The following is a 20,995-nucleotide window of genomic DNA, read 5'->3' on the forward strand; positions in this document are numbered from 1 at the left end:
TTTTCCTAAGAGACTTGTCCATATAGTAACATAAGTTATTGAAAATAATACATAGTAGCATATATAAAAGATTTGAGTTTGGGGTGGGGAAAAAAGCTAGGTGCTCAGTTAAGTTTAATCGCTACTATTACTTTCCTTTTTCTTTTAATAGAATCCTTTTGGCCAGAGCTTTCCTGGGTTTTAGTTGACTGCAGCGACATCTACTGCTGAGTCGGAGGAAGCTCCATCTTTGCACTTGCTGATTGCAGGTGGTGTCTGAGACTAAACTCCAGGGCACTGAGGAGTCACCTGTCACCATGCATAATGATGCTTACAGACCGCTATCTCTGTGTCACAGACAGAAACCTTGACTTCCTGTTCCACTGATCTGTTCCACTGATATGTTCCGCAGCAAATTAGGGACATAGCCCTCAATAGGAACTCTTGGCTACATACCCCTCATTGGAGCCCTGACAATGAGGAAAAGGAGTAACTAGAACACAGTAATTGCCTCCCTCACTAGAGGAAATTCATCACTAGCATAGCTCCCCTTTATCTGGATACCATGCCTATGTTTATATTTCGCTTTGAGGAATTCTCACCTCTTTAGGAATTTTCCCCAAAGAAATGTGGCAGCTCCAAACTAAACAAATGGTGAGGGGGGGAAAACATCAGGAAACTCAGAAGAGTAAAGGGAAGCATGCTTATGCCATTTTGCAAAAACAATATAGTCCTATTTTTTCTAGTGCCCTTTGTTCACGTAAAAAGTCACTCTGTGTCAGCTCATCACTGACACCAACCTGCTGGTGAGGCTGTACGAAGCATAAAAAATACTAGAGGCAGTATAGCTTGTGACTACAGATGAACACATTTCAAGCTGTACACTCAAGTGCTCACAAAATTCCGAATTTTACACAGGGCTATGTTTACTTCCCAAAATAAAGTAAAAAGTCGAACGCCACCAGCCCCCAGCTGCTGCCCCCTCAGCCGGTCGTTTCGTGACTGATGCCCACGCTAGTGCATGCATACTCAGTCTTGGAGTTTCGAAGCAAGGAGTATCCCAGCAAGCAACACGCCCTCACTTCCCTTCACCTCCTTGAGTGATTTCAGGAAAGATGGATGTACTGATTGCATCAGAATTTTTTAAAGAGACTTTCTAAAGCTTCAATCTACCTTTAGACAGACTTATGTTCAACTTGGGCTGAGAAGACACATGATGGTGTGACAAATACCACCAGCTCAGTGAGATTTTCCATAAGTGATCGGAGCGAAAGGCCACTGGAAATGGGGAAAACGACCTGGAAATCCTGGACCTACCTTATCTGCCAACTGGCTATGCACTTGGAATAAGTTATGAACTACCCCATGCCTCCGTTTTCTCAGCAATATAATGGGGATATTAACAACTCCCTGTTTATCTCATTGTTAGGACAAACAAGGTAATATATGTTAAAATGTTTAGTAGACTATAAGACAGCCATCCAAATTTAAGGAAGTATTATTTCTTAAATCTCTTAATTGAATCATTGAGGAGGTTCTATTATACTTTCATTTACCTTGATAAACCAAGAAGCACAATGCTTAACATAAGCTCAAGAAGCAGCTACAGAAATGCAGGATTTAAGATTACAGAGAACTCTCAAATTCACCTTAATTCAAACTTTTGCTTAAGATGAGGTGACGGAGGGGATGACTCAGGAGGTCACCTAACTGCTAGGTCAGCATTCACTCCAGGCACCTCCAGGTCCTCTGGGAGGCCCGTCTCCCACCCTACCCAGCAGGGATCCTCTCCTTTCTGGAATACTGCCACGTGCCCCGTTCCTCACACCTCAGGTAAAGAAAGGTGCCTGCCCAATTCCAGACTGCTCAGAGGAAATCTGGAAAATAAACCTACAGAGAAAGATAAATGAATTACAGATTTTCCTCCTAGAGAAGGGAAGGCTATGAAAGAATGCCACAGTAGCATGTTTGCAAATGTTCTCCAGCTCTACAGAGGACCCGACAAGCACAGATGGTGGTGTAAGTGTTTAATGACCAGCTCTGCTGAGAAAAGAAAGGTGTGTGTGTGTGTGTGTGTGTGTGTGTGTGTGTGTGTATTTATTATAAACTTTACTGATATAAAGGATATGTAGCACACAATATATGAAAGACAGTTACAGACATAATACTTTTTACTGTAGATCCCATACAGCAATTGGATCTCATGGAATGCTTTCATTGGTTTTTGTCAACTTTTCTATCTGTAACTAACCTATGGGTGCAGTTCCTCTATGATTTGTCAGGTGGAGTTGCATCCCATTCCAGTCACTCTTCTCCCAACAAATTTACTGCCATTAAACCTGATGTGTGTCATCTACTGGCCAACTGTTCCTCCCTTCAATATGAATTACGTTTACAAAACTGAAGCTGCTCTCAACTTTGGCACTAAGCACAGCATACTTTTTAAAAGTTTAATCTGCACTATTAACATTTTCTCCATCACTGGAAGTCTGGACAATCAACAACACAATACATCAAGCCCCGATTTGCGGAGTTTGTCCATTTCTGTGGTGTCAACAGTCCCACCAGAGCCAAGCTGGCACCGCGCACAGGACAACGCCAAACACAGGGGTGGGAAAGGCGCCCTTGGGGACACCACCGCATGGCACAGTCCCCTCCACACAGTCCCCTCCGCCCAGACACGGTCAGCGTAAACAGCCTGAGCACAGATGGAAGTAAAATAATTAGGAAGTGAAAAGTTTTCAGGATGTTTACCTGTATTTTTTAAGTGATTCATTTAATTTTAAGTTTATATCATTTGATCTCTTTAATGGCTTACAAAATTCCTGAAACTTTAACAATCAGTGCTTGCAATTCAGTACAAGCTGGCTCCAGTATGACATTGAAAAGGCTCAGACAACTGTGAGAGAAATGTAGGTTCATATGCATATTAAGAGCAGCATCTTTACAACCAAACAGATGTGGATTTAATGCTTGGCTCTGTCACTTACTGGATGTAGGAACTTGACCTTCAGTTTATTCTTGTGAGCAAAGATAATAATCATGGACATGATCTGTCTGCGTAGCTGGGTTCATGGTAAGAAGATTTAGCAGTGAGCCCAGACGTACTAGTCACGAGTGGCCTGGTGCATCCTCACCGCTCCTCTGTAGTAGTTAACAGCCAGGTGGTTTGGCTTCTGAAGACACGAAGGCAGAGAGAGATGAAATGCCCTTGTCGCTATCACTAAGAGTAAAAAAATATAACATAACATAAATGAAAACTTTTAACAGGGCCAAAACCAGCTAGTCTAAGGGTCTAAGGAATTCTATCTTTAAGGGGAAGTTAGGGAGGACCACCCAACTGCAGCTTTAATAAAGGCAGACACCATAAGATTCTAACTCCTTTTTAAAAACCACCTTCTGGGTCCCTTAATCTCCCCAGCGAGGCCTCCTCAATTTCCCAGATAAAAAGTTCACCGCTGGCCCCGGCCCCCACAGTGTGGCCCACAGCCCAGCAGCATCAGCATCTCCTGGGCACTTTGTACAATGGCTGCGTCTAGAGCCCCACGCCAGACCTGCTGAGTCGGAACCCACATTTTATCAGAATTTCCAGGTGATTCATATGCACGTTAATGTTCAAGAAGCACTGCACTTGCTTTTTCCTATGGATTCTGCTCATCTGTGTAAAATTATTAAGACTTTCATGGTACAGAGAAGTTGAAAATAAACTTGCACAAGGCTACCAAGTAGGACGAAATGCTCAATTTTCAAGTTCTCATCTTAAGGCTACTTACTACTGCCTTTATGCTAAATATCCAGGTAGCCATGTTAGGATTCTTTTTTTCTTACCAGAATTCTATAATCATCCTACATGTTCTGAAAATTAAAATAAATGATTAATCTGGAAAAAACCTTAAGGGAAAAATGTAGAAAAGACACAGAAATTTCATCTATAGCTTGAAGAAGTAATATCTTAAAAGTAAAAAACTCTAACCAATTCTTTATGTTATCTCTAAGGTGATCATTTTAAATATCCTCACTCCACACTGGTCAAACCTAACAGCTAGTTGTATGTTGGGTGGGCAACCACTGGGCCATGTTGGAAAGAATGAGTCAGCAAAAGCCAGTATAAATCCTTCTCAGATTTTTAAATAGTTCAGCTATTATACCCTCAAGAACGTCTAGATTTTCAAATTTGTTTTTGGTGGTGGATCCCCTTTTCTCAAATACTGGGAATTTCCTATGTGTAAAAACAAACAAACAAACAAACAAACAAACACAAAAACTCCTGGAGGAACTAGTAAGAAATGGAATAGAACCCAGAAACCTTACTTACCAGGCCCCCCGCCCTTCTGAGCCTAGTGAAATCAACTCAGCCTTTGAAGTCTCATCTAAGTGAGCTTCTACTTCACTTTGTACATATATATCAACACCTGCTCGTGTACTGCTACAACAATCCTATGAGCTAAGAGTTATTATGCCCTTTTTAGAGTTAGGAAAACTGAAACTCAGGAGAAGTTAAAAACTCATCCAGGGTCAAGTCCATGGTGGTAAAACAAAGGTTTGAATTCAGGATTTCCTGACTCCAGATTCTAGGCTGCTCAACGGCCACCCTGCATGTTGTCTCGAATGCTTTCCATGGTTACCCTTGGTTGAAATTACTGTTTCGCCCTTTGGTACTTTCAGAGTTCTTGTTTGTTTTGGCTTTTCCCCCACAGCATATGACACATCCTGCCTCACATTATAGAGTTTTCTTTTCATGACTCATATGCTCCTGGAGAGCAGACAGTGTGTTCTGCTCATCACTAATGATCTAGCAATAATTTATAAATAGCAAACAGCTCTCTGAGGTTTGTCTTCTTAAGATGAGTGCAGCTGGAAGCAGACTTCTGAAAATGCAAAGTGCTCACCAAGCTGGTTTTGCTTCAGTTTAGCTGAATTTACGACCACCTGCTCCACCTTCCAGCCAGGTGGGGGTCAGGTAACTGGTTCTCACCAACAGAATCTGAGTGCAAGGAAAATGAATCCATTCCAGCCTGAGGAGTTCTGAGCAGCCTTCCTTAAGTTCCCTTTTTCCTGCCGCTGGCTGGATGCAGAGGATCCACTAAGGTTGCTTATGCCCATGAAGATGGTGGAGGTACTGGGGGAAGGGTAACTGAGTGGCAGTGGAAACTATGAAGAGGACAAGTACAAATTGACTGTGTTAAGCCACTGACACTGAGGTTGTTTGTTACAGCAACTGCCTTTCCCTGACAGATACAGTCCCACTTATCCAAAGTCCACCACTCAGTTCTTTTAGAAAACAAGAATTCTTTCCCAAGCCCTGGCTGGCGTAGCTCAGTGGATTGAGCACGGGCTGCAAACCAAAGTGTTGCAGGTTTGATTCCCAGTCAGGGAACATGCCTGGGTTGCAGGCCATGACCCCCAGCAACCACACATTGATGTTTCTCTCTCTCTCTCTCTCTCTCTCTCTCTCTCTCTCTCTTTCTCCTTCCTTTCCCTCTCTAAAAAATAAATAAATAAAATCTTTTTAAAAAGTTAAAAAAAAAGAATTCTTTCCCTATATAAATGCTTGCAAACAAATTAGGGTTACAAAGTATTCTTACATGGTTATGTAAGAAAAAATTTTCACTCTGAAATGAGGAAGAGATTATCAGTTATCCTTTTAATGGAGTGCTGGAGCCTCTTAGAATTACCTGATTCTATTATAGCTTTTTAAATTGTAGGTAACTGATTCTTCTCTAGACAGACTGACTGTCCAGTGGAGAGACAACCCTCTCTCCTTGGCAAAAGTCAGTCCTGCATCCATTTGTCAATTCACTTGAACAGGCTAAATTTGCAATCCTTTGATCCCTCCTTTGAACCAGTTGTGACATCTGCCTGGGTCTTTTACTAATTAGTGAGTTCTTAAAAATCTTTGACACACATTCATTTTGTGTCTGAATGAAAATCAAGATGATATTTTCTTTAAAAATGTATCTTTTAACAACTATGAATTATTTGTGGTCCCTCAAAAAGTCTTTAAAACAAGATCTTAAAGAAAGAGTGTGCTGATATGCTGAGAGGGGTTAAGAGAAGACCGAAGCCTCTTCAGATGCCAGGGCTGCCCTGAGTGAGGCCTCCAGTGCTCAAAAGAAGAATGCAACGTGAGGATGATGAGGATGAGGACCAAGAGAAGGAAAAAAAGATTCCACTGAAAACAAACTTCCCTGCATCACGATTTCCCCACGGTTTGCCCCCACCTCCTGTTGATCAGTGGATTAAGTACCTCAGTTGCCTTTATATCTCTCTGTGGTTTCTGTGGCTCAGCCCTGAATAGCAAGGCCTCCCCAGCAACAGCTTCTCACCTTATCTCTGTGTGCACAGCCTCCATTACCCATCAGCTTCCCACACAGCAGGGCATGGAAGCCCTAGGCCTTGGTCCCGCAGGGCATGTGATAGTTTATCAGGCTTGTGGTAAACAAGCCCACACACGAGCTCCCCCAATGCCTGAGGCTGATTCCACATCACACTTGAGGCAGCTGGAAATCTCCAACATTACTTCGGGTATTTATCCCCAAGGAGTCATCAAATCCATCCTGTTCCAAACAGTTGCTGTTCTCTTTCAAGAGGAGCAGCTTGAGATTCAAACCCCATTATGTCAGGAAGATTTCAGCCCTGCAGGAAAACTTAGAGATGGAAGATGTAAATCAAAATTCCCTTAGCTGTGAGCACTCCTCCGTTTTAGATTCCTTCCCTGGGTCTTGACGGTGTGCATGCTTACAAAGTTTATTTTGAAGATTCTTCACATGAATTGAAACTGGGACCCCTGTTGAACATATATCTCTATTTTGTACCAGGTTCTGTGAAAGAATCTTTCCGTGCAACAGAAAAGCAGAAAGTCCTGAGTGAGGAGAGCAGCATCCTGTGGTGACTCATTCTCCAATGCTGAAATGAATGAACAAGTTCACCGGCTGCCTTCCGCCTCACCTGGTCACTGAGCTTGGCTCTGAGGCTGTAGCACCCTTCTACGATCTCAATTGCAGATGTGGGGGCGGGGAATCACTGAACTGCTCTAGTTTCTGAAATGCAAAAGTTGTCATTCTTTCTTTGGTCCAGATTAAGTAAGACAAATAAACTTTGGTAGACTTCAAATGTTCCAGATTCTTCATACAGTGCACCAATAACATTCTACTAAGTAACTGAATTAAGTAACCTAATTTAGCATCATCTAACTTCAAATCAAGAGGTAAGAACAGTTTTCACTAATTTCTCAATTTTGTTTGAAAATAATTGGAAGCTTTTTAACATCATCTTTGTTTACTTTCCTCTGTGTTCTTCAAAGAGGACAACTTATACTTAGTTTCTTCCCATCTGAAAATGTTCCCAGCTCTCTCAGTATTTCTGCTGGTTTAATTCTCAGAGAACCTGCTAGATGATTTCACATGTTAATAATTCCCCAACTGAGCCTACAAGTGCATTTTGATTGCAAAGAAATTAGTTCATAACATTCTCCTCAGATGTAATGTGCCTTATTAATGTTTTTATTAACTGTAGCTGATGAAGAGATTATTTCTGGCTTAGTTCCAAGACTCCTTTTCTAGCTCTCCAAAGGAAAACTGACTGCTGAATTTTCACATATGAAATTCATTCCTAGCGAAAGAAACAGGATTTTATTTTCAATTCTCTAAGTCAACATAATTTAATTATGAAAATACATATAAGCGTTTTAAGTTCTGGAAAGCTTTAAGTCTATTATCTCAAACAAAGCATTAAAAGAAATAAAGATGAATCCTTTAAAGATGAATATTTGAGTTTAGGTTTCCAGAAGAATATTCTCTAATCAACAAATTCAAATTATTTTTAGTGAACCTTTGAAACAAGAACCCAATATCTAGTATCTCCTACATAGCATTAAAGACAAGAAAAAAGAACTTTTTTTTAAACCAGGAATCTAAAAGATTTAAAATACTATATTATATTTTTAATTATATTTTCTTGATTATGCTATTACAGTTGTCCTGATTTTTCCCCCTCTGCCCCCCTCCATCCAGCACCCCCACTCCTTCAGGCAAACCCCCACCATTGTTCATGTCCATGGGTCATGCGTATAACTTCTTTGACTACTCCATTTCCTATACTGTACTGTACTTCCCCATGGCTATTCTGTAACTACCTATCTGTACTTCTTAATCCTCGCACCTCTTCACCCATTCTCCTCCACTCCCTCCCATCTATTATAGTTTGAATTTTGCTGCAGCCAAATGTGAGATACAACAGTGAGATACAATTCTCTGATTTAGGGGAGCAAAAACCTGTGGCAGAGAGAATCAGGATTAATAAACTTCTCTCTTGCATCTAGGTGATGCTATGGCAGTTTTCACTCTTTAATAGAAGCTATCAAAGGCCTAATCTCTATTAAGTCACCTAGTTAACTACTTGGAAAATTTTTAAATGACTGATCACTGTAAGAATACGATTATCTGACTCCCACCTGATCTAGATGCTAAAGATTACAAAGATAGTTGGCCCAACATTACAAAGGGTAGTTGGCCTAATGAGTTCTACAGTGTAGATCATTCAGGGGTCATTCTGAGATGTTAGATTACTTACCACAAAAAAGAAATGGCAATTATCTGACATGATGCAGGTGTTAGCTAATGCTATAGGGATAATCATTTTGCAATGTAAGTGTATCAAATCAACACATTGTATACTTTCAACTTACACAATGTTATATATCTCAATAAAGCTGAAAAATAAAATAAAATAAAATAAAATAAAATAAAATAAAATAAAATAAAATAAAATGTTAGATTATGTTCCAGAAAACCTAGTCTCAAAATACTATCTATGACTTATGACTGAAGGCATGCTATAATTTGTTCACTACTAAAGAATTTGTAGATATAAATCTGGCTTATGTAGAGAGAATCAGAGAAAGTTAAGATCAGATGAAGTGCTACCCACCCTGGGATAAATAAATAAGCTTAATGTCAGTTACAAGCATCATGGAGAGCCCTAGGTACCTGATTATTTACCATTTTTCCCATCAATCACATTGACTCCATTTAAAAACCTGACTCCATCACACGTTACTACGCAGGATAGTTAGATAAGGGACTACTGTTTAACCGGCAGAGTGCAATAAAGCCTCCCCATCCTTCCTCTCAACTGGCCTTGACAGTTTCAGGCCCAGAACGGCTACCAGCTAGAAGAGAGCCCTTTTGAAGCAACCAGCAGTACTCAGTGCTGTGTGCTAGAGGCTGTGAGGGTCCGCGAAAGTAATAAGCAAAGTGAGATAGCGCAGTGAGCAGCAATTGAGCAATACTGACAATAACTGCTGGAGCACTTTCCCCAGGAAGGAGTCAGTACGAGTTAGGGTTGCCAGGAAAGGCTTCAGCAAGAGCTGGGTGTGACAGACACATTTCTGCAGAAATGCACATTCTGGTGACAGTGACTATGGCTCAGTGAAGAAGGCACAGGCCTTGGACAGAGCACCTGGGAAAAACGAATGGAAATGCAGACCCCAGACAGATCATAGAGATCCTGGAATATATCAGCAGTATGTGTATAAAAGAGACAAATAAACATTTTAAGAAGAGATTCGTATCCATGAACTGTTGAATCCTCAAGTTACCTGACCTAAATTTCTGATGCCTCCTTTTAATATTTAATCCCTCCTTCACTTCTGCTGCATTGTATTTTTTACTTTTCATCACCAATCCTTGGAATTTCAAAATCTTTGGCTTCCTGAGGCCAGCTTGAGAGGTTGGCCATGCTTGTCAATCACGTAGAACTGACTAGTGCAGTACTGGGGACACCCAGATGCTGCATAGAGGTTTTTTAACACCCAAGACCGATTTCCCTCCCTCTCACAGGAACATCCCAAGGAGGCTGTGTGCCTGAGGGAGCTGGCTGCATGCTCTGCACATACAAAACCATACAAAATCGTAGCTGCCACCATGCTGCATATACACTCTCTACTATTTTATGGATTTCCCTCATTAGTGGTTGAACTTAAACTTGACTTCTCACTCATTTTCTCAAAAGAAAAATTACAAGGAAGAAAAAGGAATTTACGGTGTTCCATAACTGACTTGGGAAAAAGTAAGTGGTGTGTGTATGCAGGTGGAGGAGGGAGACAGAGAATTCGACCTGAGTTATGCTTATGTTCTTGAAATTAATGAATTTCCGAAGCTTCAGTTCTGTCTGTAGAACTGAGGTTCCTGATACAAAAGTCCAACAAACAGCTGTAGAAAATCAGTACGTGTCATTCTTTAAAACACAAAAAATCATCCATGCCATCAAGCCTCCCCTTTTCCAAAGTTAACATTTCCTATGTTGAAGGAACACAAAATTTTATTGCAGCTGATATACAGAACTGTTCATCAGAAGTGTCATAAACATCAAAATGAAAAAAAACACAGAAGAAACACAAAACATGAATTCAAAAGGGTATATGCACCCTATGTCCAGATCATTGCAGTGTTATTTACAAAGAGCTAAGATCCGGAAGCAAGTGCCCATCAGTAGATGAGTGGATGAAAAGGCTGTGATACAGTTACATGATGGAATACTACTCAGCCCTGTACAAGAAAGAAATCTTACCTTTTGCAACAGCATGAATGGACCTGGAGGACATTATGCTAAGTGAAATAGCCCAGTCAGAGAGAGACAAATACAGTATGATTTCACTTATATGTGGAATCTAATAAACGAAGTAGAAACAGACTCATAGATACAGAGAACAGACTGACAAATGTCAGATAGGAGGGAGTTGGGGGGCTAGGTGAAAAAGGTGAAGGGATTAAGCGAGAAGGAAAGGAAAGGAAAGGAAAGGAAAGGAAAGGAAAGGAAAGGAAAGGAAAGGAAAGGAAAGGAAAGGAAAGGAAAGGAAAGGAAAGGAAAGGAAAGGAAAGGAAAGGAAAGGAAAGGAAAGGGAAAAGGAAGAAAAGAAAAGAAAAGAAAAGAAAAGAAAAGAAAAGAAAAGAAAAGAAAAGAAAAGAGAAAAGAAAAGAGAAAAGAGAAAAGAAAAGAGAAAAGGAAAGAAAAGGAAAGGAAAGGAAAGGAAAGGAAAGGAAAGGAAAGGAAAGGAAAAGAAAGGAAAGGAAAGGAAAGGAAAGGAAAGGAAAGGAAAGGAAAGGAAAGGAAAGGAAAGAAGAAATAGAGTACATTAAAGTGTTTTTAAAGACTTCCAGTCAAGATGGTGGCACAGATAAACCTGGCATGCTCCCTCATACGACTACATCAAAATTACAACTAAAATATAGAACAACCACCATTCAGAACTGTCAGAAATCAAGTTGAATGGAGGTCTAATAACATGGAATTAAAGAAACCACATCCATCCAGACTAGTAGGAGAGGCAGAGATGTGGAATAGGCTGGTCCCACATCCACATGTGGTAGATAAAAATTTGGGAAAAATATCTCAAGACTGAGGAGTCCCAGCCCCATACGAGGCCCCCCAGCCCAGAATTTCAATGGCAGGAAGATAAGCCCCCATAACTTCTGGCTGCAAAAACCAGTGGGATTGAGTTGGTGGAAGAAACTTCTGGAGCCCCAGGCAGTTCCCTTTAAAGAGCCCAAATGTGGACTTAATCAGATTCATTCTCTCTGAGCTCCAGCCCCAGGATAGCAGCTTAAAAGGCACCAGTGGCATACAGGGAGAAACTAAAGTATCTGGCATCAAGGTGATAGCTGGGGGACAACCTTTTCCCAGACAGAAAGGTGGACAGAGGTGCCTGGCCCTTTTCACAACCCTACCCACACAGATCCACAAAGCTGGCAGGCAGGTGCCATTTCTAAGACTCCATAAACATGGCTAACACTGTTTGCCCCACCCTAGAGATCCCCAGAGACTTCAGTTCCCCCCAATTTATAAGCCAAACCAAGCTGCTTTTCCACATGAATGGCAGGCCTTAGCTTTACACATTTCTAAATCCTCTCCAACGAGCAACAGCCGCCTCTGTGAGTCCTCAGCCCCAATTCCTCTTGCTAAGGAACCCAAGGCCCAGCACTAGTACCAAACAGCCTAGATTCACAGCTTGACTTTACCTGGGAATCTCTAAGCCCAACACAAGTAGCAGCCATCTCAGAAATTGTTGTATAGCTCAGACAGGATGGCCCAGAGTAAAACACAGGTGGGGGCCAACCTTGGTTTGCACCACACAGGAACCCCCAGGGCCTGAGCAACCAGTGGACAGCTACAGACCATATTGGAGCACCATCACCCTGCCGCTGCACCACTGATTCTCCATGGAGGGTGGAGGTTGGTGGTCAGTGGTCATATCCAGTCCTTGCAGCTAACTGGCTTGGGTAAATCCTTCCCATTGACCTGCCAACAGAAATCAAGGCTCAGCTACAAGAGAAGGATGTGCTCAGCTCATACAAAGGGTGCACATTGAGTACCCAGCTTGGGTGATAGTAGAGGCTATGCCACTGGACCCTACAAGACACCAACTACATTAGGCCACACTACCAAGACAGGGAGTCACAGCACCTCTACCTAATACATAGAAACAAACACAGGGAGGCTGCCAAAATGAGGAGACAAGGAAACATGGCCCAAATGAAAGAATAGATCAAAACTCCAGAAAAAGAACTAAACAAAGTAGAGGTTAGCAATCTATCAGATGCATAGTTCAGAACAATGGTTATAAGGGTGCTCAAGGAACTTGGTGTAGACCTTAACAGCGTAGAAAAGATCCAGTCATAACAAAGGATACACTAAGTGAAATAAAGAACAATTTATAGAAAAACAATAGTAGAGTGGATGAAGTGAGAATCAAATCAATGATTTGAAACATAAGGAAGCAAAAACATCAATCAGAACAAGAAGAAAAAAGAATCCAAAAATCGAGGAGAGTGTAAGGAGCCTCTGGAACAACTTCAAACATATCAATATTTGCAGCATAGGGGAATCAGAAGAAGAAGAGAAAGAGCAAGAAATTGGAATCTATTTGAAAAAATAATGAAGGAAAACTCCCTTAATATGGTAAAGAAAATAGACATGCAAGTCCAGGAAGCACAGAGAGTCGCAAACAGGATGGATACAAAGAGTCCCACTCCAAGACATATCATGATTAAAATGCCAAAGGTTAAAGATAAAGAGAAAGTCTTAGAAGCAGAAACAGAAAAGCAGTTAGTTACCCACAGGGGAGTTCCCATAAGAATGATTGCTCCACCCAGCAAAGCTATCATTTAGAATCCAAGGGCAGATAAAAAGCTTCCCTGACAAGAAAAAAACTAAAGGAGTTCATCACCAAACCATTATTGTATGAAATGTTAAAGGGATTTATTTAAGAAAAAGAAGATCAAAACTATGAACAATAAAATGGTAATAAGTACACATGTATCAACACCTAAATCTAAAAACCAAACTAAGCAAACAAGAACAGAGACAGAATCATGAATACAGAGAGGGTTTTGATGGTTGCCAGATACAAGGGGGGGTATAGAAATGGGTGAAGTGGTGAGGAGACTTAAAAGTACAAATAGGTAATTACAGAACAGCCATGGGGATGTAAAGTACAGTGTGGGAAATGGAGTAGCTGAAGAACTATACTCATGACCCATGGACATGAACAATGGTGGGGATTTGCCTGAGGGAGTAGGGGGTGCTGGGTGGAGGGTGGCAAAGGGGAGGAAAATGGAGACAACTGTAATAGCATAATCAATAAAATATAATTAAAAAATAAAGTGTTTTTAGGCCAGCACCTGATTGTCTTTAGGCATGGCCAGCTCTCTTTTTGTCTTTTGCTTCATATAAATTTCTGTATTTGTGATCCTCAGGACACACCTGCAAGCACAGTGGGAAGTGAGCAGCAGGAAGGAAGTGTATTTATTTTTATGTTCTTATGCTATTTATAACCTACTTCATGATATAAAAAATTTAAGACTTCTGACAAAAATACTGAAAATATAACAGGATCAATATCTTTCACCACAGGCACATGGACAGATTTTCCTCCCTTAGAAATTCCCAACTACTACAAACCTGCAAGCAAGCAACGGCTGAAATGGAAAGATCGATGAAGAGATAGTGTCTTGGACTTGGGAAGCATCCTCCTCGGCAGACCTACCTTCCCTTATGCGCTCATCGTCATGAGGCAAGGAAAGGCAGGGACCACAGTCTCTCATTTCAACTGCAGCACCAGGGTATTCTGCCTGCATGAAAAAGGAGGTCTGCACCCAAATCTTCTGCTCCTCCTGCCTAAGAAAAGCAATTGAATTTTTTCCAAAGAAAGAGTACATGGCATTGCCCTCACTCAAATCCAGGAACCCGGGTGCCTTCTAGGGACCAGAAGGAACCCAGTGAATGTAGACTTTCTGGGGAAACTAAAGTGTATATATTGACTTTAAAGTTGATCTCTCTGTGACTATAAAAAGCTAATATTTTCAAGACACATTAACCCAATACACAAAGATCATGAAAAGCAATGTAAATCTTTGCTACTGGGGACTCATAGAAGATACAAACACTTCTTAAAATTCTCTTTCTCCAACCCCTGCATAAACAAAAGCTGCCTTACCTCAAGGGAAAACCAGGGGATTCAGTCTAAGACAGTTGTCCTCTAGGGTAGAACCCAAGCATCAATATTCTTGATGGCTCTCTAGGTGATTCCGATGTGCCACCAAGACTGAGCCACTGGTCTGGAGGCTGTAGCCAGTCTGCTGCTCCCTTTGTGTTCATACGTTGGATTAGGGTTTATTCCCTCCTCTCCTACTTATTCATGTATACTTCATTATATTAGCCCAGTAGCTTCCTGAACAACCTTTTAATCCATAGCTTAATATGTTATACATCAAAATACACTGACATTTGTTGCAATGAAGAGTCCCCTTGAAGAGTCCTCAAGAGAGTTCGAGTTCCCACTAACTCTCTGCAGAGCATCTTTTTTGTTTGTTTGTTTTCGCTTTTGTTTTTCTGGGGGGATTTTGGCTGCCGCAGCCCGTGTTGCACTGTATTTAAGTATTCAGTCTTAGCTACATGGTGACTGTTTTAAAAGACTAAGAAGAGGGAGGAGGGGAAAGAAAAGAGCTGACACACTTTAGAGCTAAGAGTCTGATTTTCTCACAGTCAAGCGCTCAGTTTCTGTAAGGTCCAACCACCACACCATTTGCCTGCAGTTCATCGTACCTTCCTACTGATTCAAAGGCACATTTCTCTTGTGTTCCTCCCTTTAGTCTTAAAATCATTAGCTAAATCACTGGCTAATGAACCTGATAAATTAATAATAATAAGTAAATGATACCTTAATGAGTTACTAGCAGATCTGTATTTTTCTAGGGCCTTCTCAAGATACATCTCGAGGATGTATCTTTGGATAAGGCCTTATCTCAATCCAAAGGAAGTCTCTGATATTGAAAAGCAGACACCATGTTAAGGCAGGAAGAGTAATAAAAATTAGGGGGTTGGGCAAAGCATCCCTGAATTCACACCTAATAGAGGGCTGCCCGCTCAAAGCAACCCCTGGTTGTAAGTGATGGTTCAGTTCCCGACCGTGGAATTGCCGGCCCCGACCCCCAGCATTTGTGGACTACTCTCTGCCCTGTGGTAATTCACCTCTGTACGAGCCAGTCTCGCAGTGTTTCCAAACACACAGCGCACACGTGTAGGTGGAACTCAATGAATGTGTGATTTTAAAAAATAGATACATGGGTGCTCTTCATTCTTTTGCTTTCCACAAATATCCTTAGGCCATCCATTGAATATTTATCAGGTTTCTTCAAAGACCTCAGAGAAAAAATATTTTCCTTTCTAAATTAAGAGTTCATTCCAATGTTAGATGCAGGCTTTTGAAAAAGAGTAAAGACAGCTATAAGAATTCTGCACTTAAGTAATTGATGGCTTTTGGAAAACTTACTCATTCAGAACATCAAACTGTAAAATGTTCAAATGTGGTCTCTTCCTGAGAAAGAAAAGGGAACAATGCCACCCTCTGACCCTCATCCAGAACTCATGATCTCCAAACACATTTAAAATAAAGACATCCATTTCACAAGATGCTCGTAGGATCCCTCGAGGATAGAAGAGACATGGATAAGTATCATCTACAAGGGAAGAAAACAGAGAAGCACAGAACACATGGGTGACAGGCGTGCTGACTGAAACCCACCCCATCCATTCCACCAACGATGTGATCTAATTCCCTTCGCCGGTGTTTGTTTTGCAATGACCTAGTGTCATTTCTATGTGACCTAATCCTGGCCAGCTAGAAGCAAGAAGAATTCTACTGAGGGATTCTGAGAACAGCCTCCTCTCTCTTAAGAAAGAAACACGATGAAGAGAAAATGACAGTCTTCTTTCCCTGGGCAATGTCTTGTCTGGGTATGGCATCGCTACTACAGGGTGGGGCGAAAGTAGCTTTATATTTGTGAGTACATGAAACACAGTTTACTCTTGTATTATCGTTTATTAATTAGTATTATTTTCCACACGAACAACCGTAAACCTACTATTGCCCAGCCCTGTAGAAAGAGGCCAGCCTGGAGGCAAAGTTAGCGTACCAGAGTGGACAGCACAGGAGCGCTACCTCTGGACTTCTTGTATTGAGAGAAAATACATTTCCTTACTCTTTAAACCAGTTTCAGTTAAGGTTTCTGCTCCTTGTAGCTCGAGGCCTCCTAATAGTTATAGAATACCAAACAGGAAAGAATCTCCAGGTATTAGTTACATTGGAAATGTTTAAACAGTAAAATGGGTACGTTGACTCAGCTTTGGTCACGTTGATTCTCTATTTCAAAAACGGTAAATGCATGATTTATCATAGTAACAGGATAAAAAGTGGTGTGGGTCAAGCATATGCTCTTTGTACAGGCTCTTGCCAGTAAATCTGAAAATGAACTTATTGGGTCAGAAAAGAAATTGATTGTGCATATGCAAATAAAGAGTTTTTTGTATGGTATTGGCATTTTACCCACCAATCAATCCACCTCACCTATAACATGGAACTTCCACTCCTGATTCTCTCCGTCCTGACAAGACAGTCCATACCACAGACAAGAAGCTGAGCTCTGTCTTTCCAAAGCATTAGAAGCAATGTGTACGTGACAATGAGAATTTCAGTCCGTGAATCTACCACTTTGTCTTAGAAAGTCATTTAAGTTTTCTGTTCTTCACAGGAAATGAGACTACAATCTATTCAAAGAGTTTGCATTATTTTTAGCCAATTCCACCTACCCACTTCAATCTGCTCATTCTTCAGTTTATATGAATGTCAGCATTTGCTTTAGAATACTATTCATATTGTAAAATAAAATGTGATAATCTATAAAAATAACCCACTTAAAAATAGAAATAAAGAAGATAGCAAATTAAAGTGTTATTATACTAAATAGGTTTACTTTTTAAAGGATCTCAATGCTTACATCTTTAATGATTCATTAAGGAAAAACTACTTAATTTTACAATGTTCACACTCTAACTACAGCTGCCATGCAATTCTACTCTCTACAATGATGCTGCTTATGAAATACTCATTGAAGCTGTATTGGTTTCTCATTTCTGCTGTAACAAATTACCCCAAATTTAGTGACTCACAGTGACAAATACATTGTCTTCCAGTTCTGCAGGTCAAAATCTGAAATAGGTCTTGAGGGGCTGAAATCAAGCCATCAGCAGGGTTGCATTCCTTCTAGAAGCTCAAGGAAAGAACCCACCCCCCTGCCTTTCCCAGTTTCTGGAGGCTGCCAGCATTCCTCAGCTCATGGCCACACCTCTCTGACCTCTGCCTGTCGTCACATCCCCTTCTCTGACCCTGACCTTCCCACCTTCCCCTTCTAAGCACAGCTGTGATTATACTGGGTCTACCTAGATCATCCAGGGTAAAGTCCCCATCTCAAGGTCCTTTACTTAATCACATCAGCAAAGTCCTTTTTGCCATGTAAGGTGAACACAGTAACTGATTCCAAGGACTAGGATATAGACACCTTTGGGGAGCTGTTCTTCTACCTACCGTCAAATTCATCCCAAAGAGGGGAGGTTTTCCTTCATTTCATCTAATCTGAGAGTATTTAGGAAACAACGTTAATTAATATTGATCCAGAAGTTGTTACTGGCTTTGATGTATGAGGAGATACTCTTGACACTCCAAGGAAAAGTTAATGAGCTAATAAAATTTCAGTCCCAAACACCGCTCAACCACAGCCTTCCCACAATGGGAAAAAGAACAGCTTGCAAGATTTGTTCCTTGTTTTGGTTCCCAGGAAACCCATAATGCTAAAGTCGTGTGGAAAAATGAAATTTTTCAGGAAAAGAAGTGACATTAAAAGGTAAGATACATTTAGAGAAATGGTAAATTACTATAACAAAAACAAATCTAATATAAAGCAAATGTGTTTGCCAACCCATCTCTATGTGCCGTCCCTCCGATGCCTTTGTGCATATCCTTTCTTTGGCCTCCTTCCCTGCAAGCTATCTCCTACCTGCAATTCCTCCAAGTGCCAGCTCTGCACACTCCGAGCTAATATAATAACCCTCTTCTGCATCTCCGCTCTGTCCTCTTACAGCCGATGTTTAGTACAGAAACCCTCCCTGCACTGAGGCCTTGATGAAATGGGCTCCGCTCGAATCAAGAAAAGGCACTGCCTTGTTTTTCTGTGTTCCAAATGCCATGCAGAGTTCCCGGAATGGGGCAGGAGCAAAACTGGTTTGTTAGAAAATTTGATTAACCAAATCTAAAAGATGGTTCATCAAAGACTTTTATAAAGGAGAAAAATGGCTTTAAGCCTTCTCAATCGTGTTTCTTTAGTTGTGCCAACTGTCAAAAGGATTCTTCCTTAGAATGCAAGCCTTTAAAGGTTTTACCAATCCCTGTTTGAGCTTAAAGAGCTTGGTTTAAACTACCCAATCCTGTGATAAACAGACACTGTGATGTTCCCATTCCATGCTCACTCTAATGCGCTCACACTTTCTTACCACTGATCTAAAAAAGACTTTTCATGGGTGAAGAAGAGAGCGATCTTTAAGAAATCTGTTGTAATAGGATTGTGAATTAAAAGTTTCAACCAGGCACCAAGACACACTAGTATGATATTCCAGAGTGAGGTCCCAGACCAACATCCACATTTTCACTGAAATCCTCCAAAACAAATAATATGACTCTTAAACCTAACTTCTGCTATACTGAAGATTATAAATGGACCTACCTGTTAAACACCAAGAGAATTTCAGAGAGGAGGGTTTCTTTGGAGAATGTATTGCTTGACCTCAGGTCAAAAGAGTGAGGCCTCAAGGAATCAACCAGAGCTTAATAGTGTCTCTTCTGAAAAATCCAAGAGGAGACAGACGGGGGAGCTTCCCTGCTGACAGGGAAGAGAAACTGAGTCAGGGTCAGCCCGCATCCACTGAGTCTCTACGGGAAATGCAGGCCGTGCACAAGAGAGAGTAGGCATGGGGTTGTCTGGACACTGCCCATTGAACTGGGACTGCATTTGACGATGGAATGCAACCATGAGAATGAACAGACAAGTCATCTGACTAGAATCTCCCCTTGGGAGCAAATTCTAAAGGGACAAAGGATGACAAAATGCATTTGTTTTCTGATTCCAGACCACTCACACCACTTCTTAAGCGCGCTCATTACACACATTTCCTCCCCATTTGGAAGTCTTTCCAAAGCCCACAGCTGTCCTCCTGCCGGTAAGGAAAGACAGAATTCCTTCCAAAGATGAGGTGACCGTGCTCTCCGTGGGCAGCTGGAGACTAGAGCCTGGTTATTTAAGAGCATTCAGCACAAACATATTAAAGAAAAAACTGATAACTTTCTCCCAAATGAACCATCCATAAACATAAACAGAAAATCCATTTTGCTCCATAATCAGCATCACCTTAGAAAAGTAAAAGGAAGGGGGGGAGGATGGAAAGGGGAGCACTCATGACTCTTACCCAGGCCCTGATTCTGCTGTTCCCACTCGATGGTGTCTGGCACCTGGTAGGTGGCTCCCTCCAGAAGGTCCACATTTTCTGGCTCTGAGCCAGGTTCCTGGGATGTGACGCCAGGGAGAGTAAAACCACGCGGCTCAGTGTCATCATCCAAGCTTTCATCCAGGGAGTCTGCATCTTTATCTTCTTCATCTTCTTCCTCATCTTCCTCTTCTTCATCTTCCTCCTCCTCGTCCTCTTCATCCTCATCTTCTTCTCCCTCTGGACAAAAAGAAATCAATGAGAAACATGAAGAAATCTAATGATTGCAAAGGAATCTTATAAAATGGACCAAACACTACAAAACAATCATGCTTAGCCTTTTAAAACAAATTTATAGCCAAGTTGGGCAATGTGAGTTTTGTGGAATCTTGTGCCCATCATTTAAAAAAAAAATTTTAATTGAATTTATTAGGGTGACATTGGTTAACAAAATTATATCAGTTTCAGGTGTACAATTCTATTATACATCATCTGTATATCGTGTTGTGCGCTCACTAGCCAAAATCAAGTCTTCTCCCATCACCACTCACCTTCCCTTTACTCTCTTCTACCTCCCCTAACCCCCTTGCCTTCTGGGAACCACCACACTATGAGGGGTTGTTTTTGCTCAGTTCCTTCACCTATTCACCCAGCTCCACAGCCCCCTCCCATCTGACAGCTGTCGGTCTGTTCTCTGTATCTATGAGTCTGTTTCCATTTTGTTAGTTTATTTTGTTCATTAGATTCTACATGTAAGTGAAACCACATAATATTTGTCTTTCTTTGACTGAATTATTTCATTTAGCATAATACTCTCCAGGTACATCCATGCTTTTGCAAAGGGTAAGATTTCCTTCTTTTTCACAGCTAAGTAGTATTTCATTGTGTAAATGTACCACAGCCTTTTTTCCACTTGTCTACTGATGTGTACCCAGCACTTACCTACATTTGAAACTTTTACAATCACAGTTATGTCAGATAATTATTATGTAGCATGTTTATTTGAAGTCAAAGTTCAGGTAATATGAATTTTTCTCAGTTGTATCTATATGTACAAGGGTAGAAAACAACTCCTTCCTGTTTTCTGGAGATCGTTAAAGATTTATCCTTTGAAAAGCACACTAAAATGATAACAGAATTTAAAGGA

The 20,995-nt window shown here is 41.0% G+C and overlaps 1 protein-coding gene across 2 annotated transcripts in view; it reads right to left on the minus strand.

The window, feature by feature from the left end:
- The window catches only part of ARMH4 (armadillo like helical domain containing 4), a 105,574-nt gene that overhangs the window by 41,997 nt on the left and 42,582 nt on the right, over positions 1 to 20,995 (minus strand). For both annotated transcript variants that reach the window (XM_045822932.1, XM_045822933.1), the window contains exon 5: positions 19,831 to 20,088. In XM_045822932.1, coding sequence (XP_045678888.1) covers positions 19,831 to 20,088 — 258 coding nt within the window. The remainder of the gene's footprint in view (positions 1 to 19,830; positions 20,089 to 20,995) is intronic.

This window comes from Phyllostomus hastatus, unplaced genomic scaffold (assembly GCF_019186645.2).
Source record: "Phyllostomus hastatus isolate PE091 unplaced genomic scaffold, TTU_PhHast_1.1 phas_scaffold_501, whole genome shotgun sequence".
Lineage (NCBI taxonomy): Eukaryota > Metazoa > Chordata > Mammalia > Chiroptera > Phyllostomidae > Phyllostomus > Phyllostomus hastatus.